This window comes from Kogia breviceps, chromosome 3, assembly GCF_026419965.1.
Source record: "Kogia breviceps isolate mKogBre1 chromosome 3, mKogBre1 haplotype 1, whole genome shotgun sequence".
Classification (NCBI taxonomy): domain Eukaryota; kingdom Metazoa; phylum Chordata; class Mammalia; order Artiodactyla; family Physeteridae; genus Kogia; species Kogia breviceps.
This window is the reverse complement of record NC_081312.1, coordinates 169545437-169560170: the sequence shown is the minus strand read 5'-3', so window position 1 is coordinate 169560170 and position 14734 is coordinate 169545437. Positions and strand designations below refer to the sequence as shown.

The 14734-nt window shown below is 36.4% G+C and overlaps 1 protein-coding gene across 2 annotated transcripts in view; it reads right to left on the bottom strand.

Annotated features, from left to right (window-relative positions):
• Positions 1–14734, bottom strand: part of MASTL (microtubule associated serine/threonine kinase like) — a 33649-nt gene that overhangs the window by 10375 nt on the left and 8540 nt on the right. Inside the window, exons 3-8 of one of the 2 annotated variants that reach the window (XM_059056678.2) lie at positions 14055–14194; positions 13296–13384; positions 7095–7204; positions 6752–6902; positions 3694–3866; positions 619–1761 (exon numbers count right to left, since the gene is read on the bottom strand). In XM_059056678.2, coding sequence (XP_058912661.1) covers positions 619–1761; positions 3694–3866; positions 6752–6902; positions 7095–7204; positions 13296–13384; positions 14055–14194 — 1806 coding nt within the window. Of the gene's footprint in view, positions 1–618; positions 1762–3693; positions 3867–6751; positions 6903–7094; positions 7205–13295; positions 13385–14054; positions 14195–14734 lie in introns of those variants that run through there. The other variant, XM_067030269.1, reaches the window with a different exon arrangement.

Sequence of the window (14734 nt, the reverse complement as noted above, 5' to 3'; positions counted from 1 at the left end):
GACCAGCAGGACAGATGTCATTATATTTTACAGACAAATGGCAGACAGAGGCTCTGAAGATAAGGACTTCTAAGTCACTCAGTAAGTTCTAAATAGAAAACTCAAGTCTTGTAACCCTACAGTCGAGGTTTACACTTTCTGTATTACGATGTCTCTCCGAAGGAAGGAAAAAATGAAACTTTGGGTTTAAAAGGATAAAGGTTTAGGGAAAGAAAAAGATTTGAAGTATCTATTTTTTCAACTTTCTTCTATAAAGGAAAGAGATCATCTAAATATGTCCTTAAAAGGCAGTAAGGTAGATGGACTTTAATTTTGTATCTCAGAGTTGCTGTGATCAAGTGAAAATATGTGATTGTAAATATGTAAACATGTGCTATGTAAATATGTGAAAGTATACAGAACAATACAAATGAAGGAGGCATTGGAGTTAAGAATGATAAACATTGCTACCTGCTTTACTTTTCTGTACTAAAACCTCCAAGGAGCCATAGATTCCCAACAAGCAAAACAAAACTATATGATTAATATTATATAGTGTAGCTGACAGGCAAGTGTCTGGCCTTAACAGTTTATTTTTCTAAAATCTAAAGGACAAAACATTAGCAAGTGATCACATACCTGATATGGCATGTAGGATCTTTCTTTTTGAGTAGGGGTTATAGCCATGGGATATGAACCACTATAGGCACATGAAATATCCATCACATCTAAAGAAGTAATGCTCATTTTGGATGGTTCTGAGCTATTGGTTGCATTAATATGACTGTTAAAACTCCGAAAAGCCACAGCATTTCTTTTAGAGGTTAATGTTTTCAGCGCCTCCAAAGGAGCTAACATTTTTCGGTTGCTGTCTTGGACGGCATGACTCTCATCGCCTCTCGGCAAGGTGCTTTCTTGGCAGCTGGGGGATGTAGGAAGTAGGTCTTCAATATTTGATTCTTCCAAAGAGGATTCTTTGATGCTTTTATCTGGATCTAAGGACTGCCTTCCTAATGGACTTTCCATGATGGAAATTCCAGGGAAAGATGAATCAGAGTCCATGCGAATACTTTGAGGCGTTCTATCATCATCGGAACACAGGAAACTAGAACTTAAGTAGTCTTTCTTACTACTCTTGTCACAGTCGTCGTCCAGTTCACACATAAGGTTTTTTGCTATCATTGGGACAGGTGATTTTTCTGGTGTTTGTTGTTTATCAGTGAAAGAACTGCCCATGTTCTCCTTATTAGCCCCGTCATTTTGCTGATCTCTGTATACTGACAGCTTAAGGTCCTGGACTTTACCTGTTAAGCCTGTCCTTTGATTGGCATAACCATCTCTCATTTCATTACTACTCTTATACTCGATACAATTTTTTTTATTCTGTATAATTTCCTGACAAGGACTGGAGTCAACTAACTCAAAACTTCTTTTACAACTTCTTTTCCCAAGGTGTTCTTCAGTCACCCCCCTGGAATCCACAGCACATCGATGTGACTGATGGTAACCAGACTGGCTTGTGTCAGCAGCCAGATGAATATTATTTACATCCAGTTCTCTTGCCTCCCAAGAAACTTCCCCAGAAGAACATTTTTCAGCAAGGTTTCCACAAGAGTTTCCAGTGGCAGGATCGGCACTGCTGTTAGGAATGGGAGAAACGGCTAACTCAAGATCCCTTTTATTGAAACTTTTGGTCTCCACGGCATTTGTAGATTTTGTACATAAACTCCTTTCGACTGTATTCCAACTCATCATTGTAGAGCCCACTGTGTTGTCACTTTCCTAAGAGGGAGGAAAAAACGGTTAAAAAAATTATGTAAAGCTGAGAATCTTTAACCTTTTAAACCTCTGCCCACTTAAGTGGGATAACTGACCTCATAAGCTACGATGGGTAGCTCTTTCCACATTCCCATGGAAAAACAGAACAATGATAATGGAGAATTAGAAAGCAATATAAATAATTATAGTATACATTTATATACATTAGTTTGAGTGAAACACTGGAATAAAATTTAAACCAACTATTCTATAATATGTATTTGATGGTGTATTACATGTTATTTAAATAGGACAAATTAATAGGAATATATTCAGGCAAAACTGAGGGTAAGGCTACATTATGTATATATCTGCTGTGCAAAAGGGATGATTGTTTTGTATTTCAATCACAGGGTATGAAATAGAGTTAATGGACAATTACGGGCTAAAAATATTGTTCATGTAAACACATATCAATTCATACAAGTATAATAAAACCAAGCTGACAAGATGAAGCTAAACTAATGGCAATTTGTCATTAAAAACCCAAATAACAGGAGTTAATATCCATTGTCAACAATATAAACTGAGGATGCGTTGATAACAAAGTGCTTTTCCTGAAGACTGTTTGAATTCCAACTCTGCAGGTGCCCTTGTGTGATCAGAATTTTGGACATAATCTTGCAAACTGGCATATGGTAATCAGGATTTTTACAAGATTACTCAGAGTTAATCTTCAATAAACCCTAATAGTGCATATTTTTGATATGTGAAAAATCGAACTTTATTACCTTACTTAGTAATAGTAAGGAGCAGTTAGTCATGAACAAAAAGACAATTCCGAAAGTACAACTCACTGCTCGGGAAGCACAGAAAATGATGCATTTGGGGATTAGCAAGTTTACCAGTGGTGGTCCCCTATGGTCCATTGTCACTCCTCTGACCTAACCTGAGAGGCTCTACTGTAACCCAATCATTGCATTCCTTAGGGATGCAGATGAGGGAGGAAGAAGGTTAAGCTATGTATAGTTTGAAATATTATATAACATGCTTTCTTGAATAGAAAAGAGGTAAAATAATAGAACGGAAATCTGGCTTTTCCTGAAGCATTTACTACCTAGAGGGCAATCAATAAGGAGAGAAGGAAAAAAGATTGAGAAACCCTGCCTTAACTAAAAAATAATTTGACCTTACTCCTAAAATACACATATCCAACAATAAGGAAGAATATCATGCTACTGAGAATAAGGAGCAAATACAGTCCAATTTATTTTATCAAATGGAAGGTTACTCTTTGTGTATTAACATTATTCTAAGCTAACATTATTTTGTCAGCATTCTATAAAGGAAACTTTATTATATTTTTAGTTCCCCTCAGCTTTAATAGCTTTAAAAATCCCAAAACAGAATATATAAATTAAGTAAGATAACTTTCAGTAAATTTATTCACTTGGTAAGCAATCTCCTTAGAATATATACTTTCAAAGACACACATACATTACCTTTGTGGTCTAAAAGTTATTTCCGATCCAAAAGAGTTACCATTCCATTAAATGAGAAACTAGCAGAAAACAGTAAAGAAGGAGGTAGTATAAGTTTAAAATAGGACAGGTTAAAAAAAAACTCAACAATCTAAGGTCTGTGTGTGTCAGAGTAGGGAATTAAAAAAAGGAAGTCCATCTAGATGCCTAGAAGCCAAACATTTACTAATAATATACTGCAAAAATAAAAAAATTGGAATCTCAAATACTGAGCAAGAATAATTTCACATTTGAATGAGAAATGAAATCTTTCAAGAGAACTTGACAGAATATATAGGAAAATGAAGAATACCTTGACTGCCATTCATGTAACCATTTCATTTCCTGACAGAATTTGTATGAAAAGGTACATAGCGTTTCTATCATTAATTTGACACACATAGTTGGTTTTGGGTAAGGTGAATGTCACTCTGACCTGGCAATCCTTTTCCCATCTGGGACTGCTGTGGCACTCGGATTCCACACTGGACATGAAGGTGTGGGATTGACTGCTGGTGCTGGATGTCGCCAGCCTTTTCCTAGACTGGAGGAGATGGGAAGTTAGACACTTCACAGGCATCCCGGGGTGGGAGGCAACGGTTTCAAGACCTGTGTGGGGGGAAAGAGAAAACATTGAAGCTTATGTCACATCTTTCCTACTTTCCCGCTGATCCTGAATCTTTACAAATAATTAGAAAAAGTATTAAGTATTTCATATCAGAACTATTTCCATGTAAACATTATTTCATCCATAAGGATGGCTTTGGGTGGTTTTGGCATACAAGTACTGTTCTGAAAGTTAAAAAACAATGCAAAACTCTCAATATTCATAAAGTAGAAATCAGGACAAGGGAGCGAATTTACGTAATTAGGAGGAAATCCATTTTGAATAACCATCATCCAACGTGAAACTTTTCTTGATGAAGGACCATTATTGATGTGCTATATCCAGGTGTGCTAGGAGGCTGGAATAGGACTACGTTTACTCGATTCAATTTGTATTTAATTAAAACTATGGCTTTATTTTAATGTTGAGGTTTACATGCTTACAAGTGTGGAATTATATACATCCATAGAGACTTTTTTACACGACTGGGTAAAATAAATAATAGTGATTTGTCTAAGAGTGAGCCAGTGCAAGAAAGCAGCACCATCTATATGATACAAGTTCCTGTATCTTATATACAAATAACGATGCTAAAAATTGTTGCTCTGGGACTTCCCTGGTGGCACAGTGGTTAAGAATCTGCCTGCCAATGCAGGGGACACGGGTTCAAGCCTTAGTCTGGGAAGATCCCACATGCCACAGAGCAACTAAGCCTGTGCACAACTACTGAGCCCACGTGCCGCAACTACTGAAGCCCGCGCGCCTAGAGCTTGTGCTCTGCAGCAAGAGAAGCCACCGCAATGAGCAGCCCGTGCACTGCAACCAAGAGTAGCCCCCACTCGCCACAACTAGAGAAAGACCGCGCGCAGCAATGAAGACCCGATGCAGCCAAAAAAAATAATAAATTTTTAAAAATAGAAAAAAAAAAATTGTTGCTACTGAACTTAAAATGAGACACAATAGATAATCATGCTTTTACTAAAGATCACGATACATGCATATAAAGATTTTATATGTATATAAAAAGATATGTATATCTTGTTTTCTCTTTCCTGAAAAGGGTGAACATGACTTTAATCCCAAGTAAATTCTTAGTTTACTATAGTTTTTTTGATCTAATAAACCTTAGAATTTTAAAACTGGAAGGAGATTTGAAAGTCCGTCTAAAACAACTTTCTCTTTGGCACATAAATCCTCTCAGTGGGATTCCTGAGACTCACTGGACACTGACCTTGACGTGTGAGTAAATTGCTCAGCTGCCTTTCCCCAGCAACATGGGAACTTGTGTCTGATCTAATGCGTCTGCACACTGCATATTTGCTACTGAGCTCCTTCTGGATCACCGATACAATCAGACCACTCCCTGCTTTGGAACTTTTGGTGGCTCCCATTTTTCTACAGCTTACATTCCAGGCTCTCTGTAACAGCACTTGATCCTTCCCCATGTACCTTCCCCATCTACCTGCTAAACTTCCTTTTTCTTTGCACGTGCTTCCCATTCTCACATGTTGTCCTGTTATCTAAAGATGGAAGATATTTCCATGTGTCCATGCCTTTGCTCATGCCTCTATCTGAAATGCCCTTTTCCAATATACTTGGAGCTATCAAGATCCTATTTCTCTTTTTAGGTCCTGCTTGCCTGTTCCTATATCTTTATTTATAACCATTCTTGATTTTTCCAGTTAGCAATGATCACTTTTTGTGCTGGATCACAGTAGTCTTCCTGTGGCATTTATTTTATAGGATTGTTATTATTATCCCTTTATACCTACAATCACCACAAAATTACAGGTTCTCCAGAGGCAAGGACGTCTCATATTCATCTTCATATTCACTCATGTGACCAGCACAGTGCCTACCACGTTCTGATCAGATTAAAAAATGGCTGAGGGAGATGCAATCATTTCCCTTAAGAACAAGGCTATAAATCACATTTGCATATCCTATATTTTAACAGTTTTCTGTTTTTTTATCCCAGCCACACCACGCAGCTTGCAGGATCTTAATTCCCTGACCAGGGATTGAGCCCGGGCCACAGCAGTGAAAGTGCCGAGTCCTAACCAGGACCACCAGGGAAGTCCCTAACAGTTTACTGTTTATCAAAGTTATATATATATTTCAGCTATTTTGATGTTCACAGAAGTGTTTGAAAAACAAGCGGAAAGGGTCAGTGGACAGAAAACTATATTTGCAGTCAGGAATTAACTGACCCACTTACTAGTGTGTAACTGAAAGTTTTCAAATATTAATTTTCTCATTTGTAAAAAGGAGGCAATTCTTCTATCTATCTATCAGTCTATCCATCCATCCAAGATATGTACAGATTTGAGGACCAAATTCAAAACAAGGTAAAATCTATGAAAAAAACAACACTAATTACCCTTCAAAGCATCATTATTCACATTCCCAAGATGATGAACATGCATGCAGACAACTAAATTGTCCACTGTTGATAAGTTATAGAGGGTGAGGTTAAGTGCTATACAAATGTCCCACTTGCCTCCTTTACTACTTGACTTTCATCTTTTATTGTGCAATAATTAAAAACCATACCTTTACTTCAACTATTTTATTTCAGAATCTTTTGGAAATAATTTTATAAAGGCACAGAATAGTACAAGTACTACATCTTCTCCATATAAGACTTCCATAGACTCAATATAGTAATATTCACCCAATAATTATTACAATGTTATAGCTAATTAAGAATTAACTTGACATTTTATTCTGTTGATTTAAAGATCTGCAACAACCCCTGTCAGAAATGGCATTTACATGATAAAATAGAGGAATGCCACAGAGTGTTTGAATATTTGAATATTCCAAAATACTTTGTTCCTCAAAAGATACATTTAATGGAATAAACTACCTTTTCTTTTATACTCACATGATTTTAGTAGTTTGCTAGAATAAGGAGTAATGTCCTTTTGATCTATAGACATAGGACAAGTTAGTCCTTGAGAAAGCTGTGATGTTTCAGATACATGGGTTGAAAGAATATTTGCAGAATCTTGACTTGTTTCTGCAACTGGAGTGTGCTATTAAAAAGAGAAAGAGAAAAAACAAATGCTATGATTTACCTTCACAAAAACACCACCTAAATGTATAGACCGTTATACACCTAAGTAGATAAAATGTTGAAGTAATTCAACATGCTTGATATTTTAATTCATTTAAATGGCAATCATGAAAGGGCATATTATATGAGTGTTTTCTTATCAAGTACTTACAAATCCTAAAGAGCTGATGAGAGATAATACTTGTCCGGGGGTTCTTGAATAGTAATCTTGCCTAGGTTTAGCCATAGATGGTGTTGTAAGAATATCCATCATATTGATATCTATGTATGGAAAGAAAAGTATATGATATTCTTCAAAAACTTCAACTGTCATTGACTAAGTCAATACTTATTTGTTCTGAACTTTACCTCACTTTCCACATTATTAACATTATCTGTAAAGTTGGCTTGTGCAAGACAAATACAGGTAGGAAAGCCATCACGCCATACAGTAAACATGTGCGACTAAGAAGACAGAGAAATACAAACACCATATGTTCCCTCTATATACAGAATATAAAAAACAAAACAAAACAAAACAAAAAACCTAGCTCAGGGATACAGAGAACTGATTGGTGGTTGCCAGACGTGGGGGTAGGGGGTGGGAGAAATGGATGAAGGGGGTCAAAAGATAAAAATAAATTAATCAATTAAAAAAAGATAAATACAAGGGTGACATCTAACTGGCAAAAAAATAATTCTTGGTAATAAAGTATTAGAAAAGGAGGTTGAGGGGACTTTCCTTGTGGCATGGGGGTTAAGAATCTGCCCACTCATTTTTCACAGAACTAGAACAAAAAATTTCACAATTTGTATGGAAACACAAAAGACTCTGAATAGCCAAAGCAATCTTGAGAAAGAAAAACATAACTGGAGGAATCAGGCTCCCTGAATTCAGACTACACTACAAAGCTACAGTAATCAAGACAGTATGGTACTGGCACAAAAACATAAATATAGATCAGTGGTACAGGATAGAAAGCTCAGAGATAAACCCTCACAAATATGGTCACCTTATCTTTGATAAAGGAGGCAAGACCATACAATGGAGAAAAGACAGCCTCTTCAATAAGTGGTACTGGGAAAACTGGACAGCTACATGTAAAAATATGAAATTAGAACACTCCCTAACACCACACACAAAAATAAAGTCAAAATAGATTAAAGAACTGATTGTAAGGCCAGACACTCTAAAACTCTTACAAGAAAACATAGGCAGAACACTCTATGACATAAATCACAGAAGATCCTTTTTGACCCACCTTCTAGAGAAATGCAAATAAAAACAAAAATGAACAAACGGGACCTAATAAAACTTAAAAGCTTTTGCACAGCAAAGGAAACCATAAAAAAGATGAAAAGACAACCCTCAGAATGGGAGAAAATATTTGCAAACAAAGCAACTGACAAAGGATTACTCTCCAAAATATACAAGCAGCTCATGCAGCTTAATATCAAAAAAACAAACAACTCAATCCAAAAATGGGCAGAAAACCTAAATAGACATTTCTCCAAAGAAGATATATAGATCGCCAACAAACACATGAAAAGATGCTCAACATCACTAATCGTTAGAGAAATGCAAAACAAAACTACAATGAGGGATCACCTCACACTAGTCAGAATGGCCATCATCAAAAAATCTACAAACAATAAATGCTGGAGAGGGTGTGGAGAAAAGGGAACCTTCTTGCACTGTTGGTGGGAATGTAAATTGATACAGCCACTATGGAAAACAGTATGGAGGTTCCTTAAAAAACTAAAAATAGAACTACCATATGACCCAGTAATCCCACTACTGGGCATATACCCTGAGAAAACCATAATTCAAAAAGAGTCATGTACCACAATGTTCATTGCAGCACTATTTACAATAGCCAGGACATGGAAACAACCTAAGTGTCCATCGACAGATGAATGGATAAAGAAGATGTGGCACATATACACAATGGAATATTACTCAGCCATAAAAAGAAAGGAAATTGAGTTATTTGTAATGAGGTGGATGGACCTAGAGTCTGTCATACAGAGTGCAGTAAGTCAGAAAGAGAAAAACAAGTACCATATGCTAACACATATATATGGAATCTAAAAAAAAAAGAAAAAAAATGGTTCTGATGAACCTAGGGGCAGGACAGGAATAAAGATGCAGACATAGAGAATGGGCTTGAGGACATGTGGAGGGGGAGGGGTAAGCTGGGACAAAGTGAGAGAGTAACATAGGCATATATACACTACCTAATGTAAGACAGATAGCTAGTGGGAAGCAGCTGCATAGCACGGGGAAAGCAGCTCAGTGCTTTGTGACCACCTAGATGGGTTGGATAGGGAGGGTGGAAGGGAGATGCAAGAGGTAGGGGATATGGGGATATATGTATACATATAGCTGATTCACTTTGTTATACAGCAGAAACTAACACAACATTGTAAAACAATTATACTCCAATAAAGATGTTAAAAAAAAAAAGAATCCACTTGCCAATGCAGCGAACATGGGTTCGAGCCCTGGTCTGGGAAGATCCCACATGCCACGGAGCAGCTAAGCCCGTGCACCACAACTACTGAGCTTGTGCTCTAGAGCCTGCGAGCCACAACTACTGAGCTTGTGTGCCACAACTACCGAAGCCTGAGCCCCTAGAGCCCATGTTCCACAACAAGAGAAGCCACCACAATGAGAAGCCTGCGTACCGCAACAAAGAGTATCCCCTGCTCGCCACAACTAGAGAAAGCCTGCACGGAGCAATGAAGATCCAACACAGCCAAAAATAAATAAATAAATAAATAAATTTATTTTTTAAAAAAAGAAAGAAAAGGTTGTAAAAAACGCTAAGAAAGGAATCAGAATATTAAGAATATAAAATAAATTTCAAAAACAGAATCTATTTAAGGAATTAATATAAATTGTGGGCCCCTCATGTGAGCTAACTATGTAAGTATAGGGCAAGATAGAAAATGATGCAGATTTTTATCAGGTTTCAATGTGTAACATTGTAAAATAGAACATTCAGCACTCACATGTAATATTGTACTATTTTCTTTAGCTATCAAAAGTAGTAAGAGAAGTGTAATGCTTTGTATGTGCTGTAAGACTTTAAAAGGTAGGCTGAAAGTTTGAACTTAATGAATTTCATTTATACCTCACTTTGATGAAACAATAAAAACGACAATAAACTTCTTTAAAAATATTTTACAAATTAAACAAGTTAAAAAATATTATGGCAATGATTTCTTGTTTATGACTGTAAAAGCACAGGAAAAAGGCAAAAATAACAAATGGGACTATATCAAACTTCAAAACTTCTGCACATCAAAAGAAGCAATCAACAGACTGAAAAGACAACCTACAGAATGGGAGAAAATATCTGTAAATTATTTATCTGATAAGGGGTTGTTCATATACAGAATATAGAAACAATGACAACTCAATAACAAAAACCCCAAGTAATCTAATTAAATTGTGAACAAAAGTTTTGGATAGACATTTCTCTAAAGAAGATATACAAATGGCCAACATGCTTATGAAAAGATGCTCAACATTAGTAACCAATAGAAAAATGCAAATCAAAACTACAATGAAATATTACCTTATACCCATTAGAATGACCACTATCAAAAAACAAAAAATAACAAGTGTTGGAAAGAATGTGGAGAAACTGGAACCCTTGTGCATTGCTGGTAAATTGTAAAATGTAAAACTGTGCAGCCACTATGAAAAACACAGTGGAGTTTCCTCAAAAAATTAAAAATAGAATTTGATCTATATGGCCCAGCAATTCCACTGCTGGGTATACACCCAAAAGAATTGAAAGCAGGGTGTTCAAGACTTATTTACATACTCATGTTCATTGCAGCATCATTCTCAATAGCGAAGAGGTAGAAACAACCCAAATACCTATCGACAAGTGAATGGATAAAGAAAACATGGCACGTGTATGTGTATCTGTGTGTGTGCATGTGTATAAAATTTGGCCTTAAGAAAGAAATCCTGTCACATGCTACAATATGGATGAATTGAGGACACTATGCTAAGTGAAATAAGTCAGTCACAAAAGGACAAATAGGGCTTCCCTGGTGGTGCAGTGGTTGAGAGTCCGCCTGCCGATGCAGGGGACGCGGGTTCGTGCCCCGGTCCGGGAGGATCCCACGTGCCGCGAAGCGGCTGGGCCCGTGAGCCATGGCCGCTGAGCCTGCGCATCCGGAGCCTACTCCGCAATGGGAGAGGCCACAACAGTGAGAGGCCCATTTAAGAAAAAAGAAAAAAAAAAAAAAAAAAAAAAAAGGACAAATACTGTCTGATTCTACTTATATGAGGTATCTAAAGTAATCAAACTCATACAGAAAGTAGAACTGTGGCTGCCAAGGCTGCAGGGAGGGGAAAATGGGGTATTGAGTTTCAGTTTTACAAGATGAAAAAGTTGTAGAGATCTGTTGCACAACAATGTGACTAGAGTCAATATTAGTAAAGTACACACTTAAAAATGGTTAAGATGGTAAATTTTACCTTATGAGTTTTTTTAAATAACAATCCAAAAAAAAAAAAGGAAAAGAAAGAAACCAAATCAGAAAAACCTGTATGCTCCAAGATGTTTTTCATAGAATTATTTATATTAACCTAAATTCACAATGTTTGGGAGCCATCTTTAAGCTAAACCATGAGATACAAAAAATATTAATATTATAATATAAAAATAATTTAAATTCATCAGCAATATCACCCTAATACAAAATTTTTCTGAGACTTCCCTGGTGATCCAGTGGTTAAGACTCCGAGCTCCCAATGCAGGGGGCACGGGTTTGATCCCTGGTAGGGGAGCTACAATCCTTCATGGCGCACAGCGCAGACAAAAAAAAAAAAGGGAAAAGAAAAAAGGAAAAAAAATACAAAATTTTTCTCATTTGTAATTTTTCCCAATATCTTTTCTAAAACTGAGGAGTTAGATTTGCTTTATTAAAAAATGTTTAGGGCTTCCCTGGTGGCGCAGTGGTTGAGAATCCCCCTGCCGTTGCAGGGTACACGGGTTCGTGCCCCGGTCCGGGAAGATCCCACATGCCGCGGAGCGGCTGGGCTCGTGAGCCATGGCCGCTGAGCCTGCGCGTCTGGAGCCTGTGCTCCGCAACGGGAGAGGCCACAGCAGCGACAGGCCCGCGTCCCGCAAAAAAAAAAAAAAAAAAAAAAAAAAAAAAAAAAAAAGTTTAGATTTTAGAAAAATAGGTGATTAATATACTGTATAGTATGGAACATCCCTAGTGCATTTCATCTACAATCTGTATTTATTATTACTGCTATGAAAAGTATGGGTAGTCACGTGAGGTAGGATTAATAAAAACTATAAATGGTCCACATCAACTCTGGTCACATTTTACCAATCCAAACATATGAAAAATCTTTAGGTCTTCAAAATGCTTCAAAATTTGTACTTGCAAATAAAGAACTGTAGCTCTCTATTTACTTTCAAATATTTATAATCCCACGGTTAATAATTTGGTTCTACTGCTCATTTATTTCCATCCTCTGCCATTTTGGTAGATAATACAACATGCTATCAAGTCAGGAAGCTGTCATTTCTCCATGTTTCTGTAATAAACTTAAGTAGTTTCTAGTTTCTCCATTAGAAACAATGCTGTACAAACAACTTTATTCATATATATTATTCTTTTGAACCACTTCCTTAGAATAAATTCCAAGACACAAGTTACTAGGTCGAAAGGAATTAAAACCTTTGTTTCTTAAATCATAGTGGTCGATTTCCTTTGGAAAGAACTATGCTTATTTACAATGTCCCTAGGAAAACTTCCTGTGCTTTCTGCAGTCTCATTAACACTGGATCTTCAGCTCTCCTTTTTTTCTTTTGGCTAGCTTAATAGTATAAAATGATTCATTTATTACTTTTTAAAATTAGCATTTCTAGTGCTATGAGTAGTGAAATTAACATACTCCAATATATATGTATTTGTGAATTCTGTGTTTATTTTCTCTGCCCCTTGTTTATCAAGGTAGTGGTCATGTATATTTGAATAATTTCTTTAGGTATTAGTTGTCTATCATGTTGTAGTGATTTTAGTCATTTTACTGATGTTTAATTGGTCAGCACCAGTTTCAGTAGGGATAAAAATTTGGAGGAACAGAAACTGTCAGTTCCTCTTTGAAGATCCAAAGATCTTCAAGGACCTTTGAGGATATAAGATTAGTTAATCCGTTTTCATCTTTAATTGAATGAAAATACCAGTATACCTTTTTAGCCTATTGCAGAAAAAACTAATCATCAAATTTTATTCATTATAAACTAACAAAGAAAACAGTAAAAGTTAATGAAATGTACTGTCTAAAATGTATTGGATTTTTAAAAAGGTACTTACTTGCTGTGTTTCTTACCTCTATTCAAAGTAACTCTGGAAAGGCCAAAATCTGTTAGTTTAATATGACCTTCATTAGAAATAAGCATATTGTCTGGTTTCAAATCCCTGCACATATAAAAAACAAATAGCAGATAACTAAAAAAAGCTAGTGTTGATTTTAGAATTACCAGCGAAAAAAACAGAAAGTTACAGAACAATCAAACCCGACTTATTTTTTCTCATTGGTGGCTTTGAAAGTGCAGAAAACAACTCTCAAAAGCAAACTATATTTTGTATATCCAAATCTACAAGAAAGTTAACTATTTAATGCTACATTATCTTTGGCATTATTCATTACATAGTCTATTAAAATAAATAAACTTCATTAGGTAAAATAAACCTCAAGCCAGGTCAAAATCATATTTACCTCTTTCAAGGAGGGTGAGATTAAGCCTTAATCGAAAAGAGCCACTTAACCTTTCTTTGCAAAGAGCAAAACACTGTAAATCAGCTGGCATTATAAAATATAGCACTTTTGTATGATGTACAGCTAAAGGAGTGGAAAAAAGATTCAACATTCTCCACAAAATGGGATACCTGAAGACAAAGTAACATATTCAAAACACACATGGAGATGAAAGAAGAGTTGATATAATTTCTAAACTCACACAAGTTACTACTAAACTTTAGACAACCCAGATATGTAGGGTTATGCAATATTTAAGACTCAAATATTTAATACATAATTTGATTACTTGTGCTTTAAGTAATAGTTTGGAGAAAAGTCAGTCTTTACCTGTGGATAATTCCATGTCTATGAAGATAGTCTAGAGCCAATGCCACTTCAGAAATATATTTCACAGCCATCTCTTCATCAAAATAACCATATATGTGTAGGAGAGACTTGACATCTCCACCTATGAGATACTCCATTACCTGTCAAAAGGAATATAAATATTGCAAAATAAAACCAATATGACTACTTTAAAAATATCTTACTTGAGCATTACGGTTATGCATTTTTAGCATGGTCCTGTAAGACACATTTTCTTGGTGTCACTCAGTACACATCAATACCAGGTTTACTCATACTGCCATATACTTTTTTTGTTTGTTTGTTTGTTTTTGCGGTTCGCGGGCCTCTCACCGTTGCGGGACGCGCAGGCTCATTGGCCATGGCTCCCGGGCCCAGCCGCTCCGCGGCACGTGGGATCCTCCCAGACTGGGGCACGAACCCACGTCCCCTGCATCGGCAGGCGTACTCTCAACCACTGCGCCATCAGGGAAGCCCTGCCATATACTTTTTAAAATTTAAATTAAACTGTTCAGTCTGAACAAAAATTCAGACATACAGAAAAGGTGTGAGAAGAGCAGGATGACTTCTCATATTCTTTTCATCTACATTTGCCTATCGTTAGCACTTTGCCACATTTGCTTTCTTCCTCTCCACATATATGAATATAAAAATATTTATGC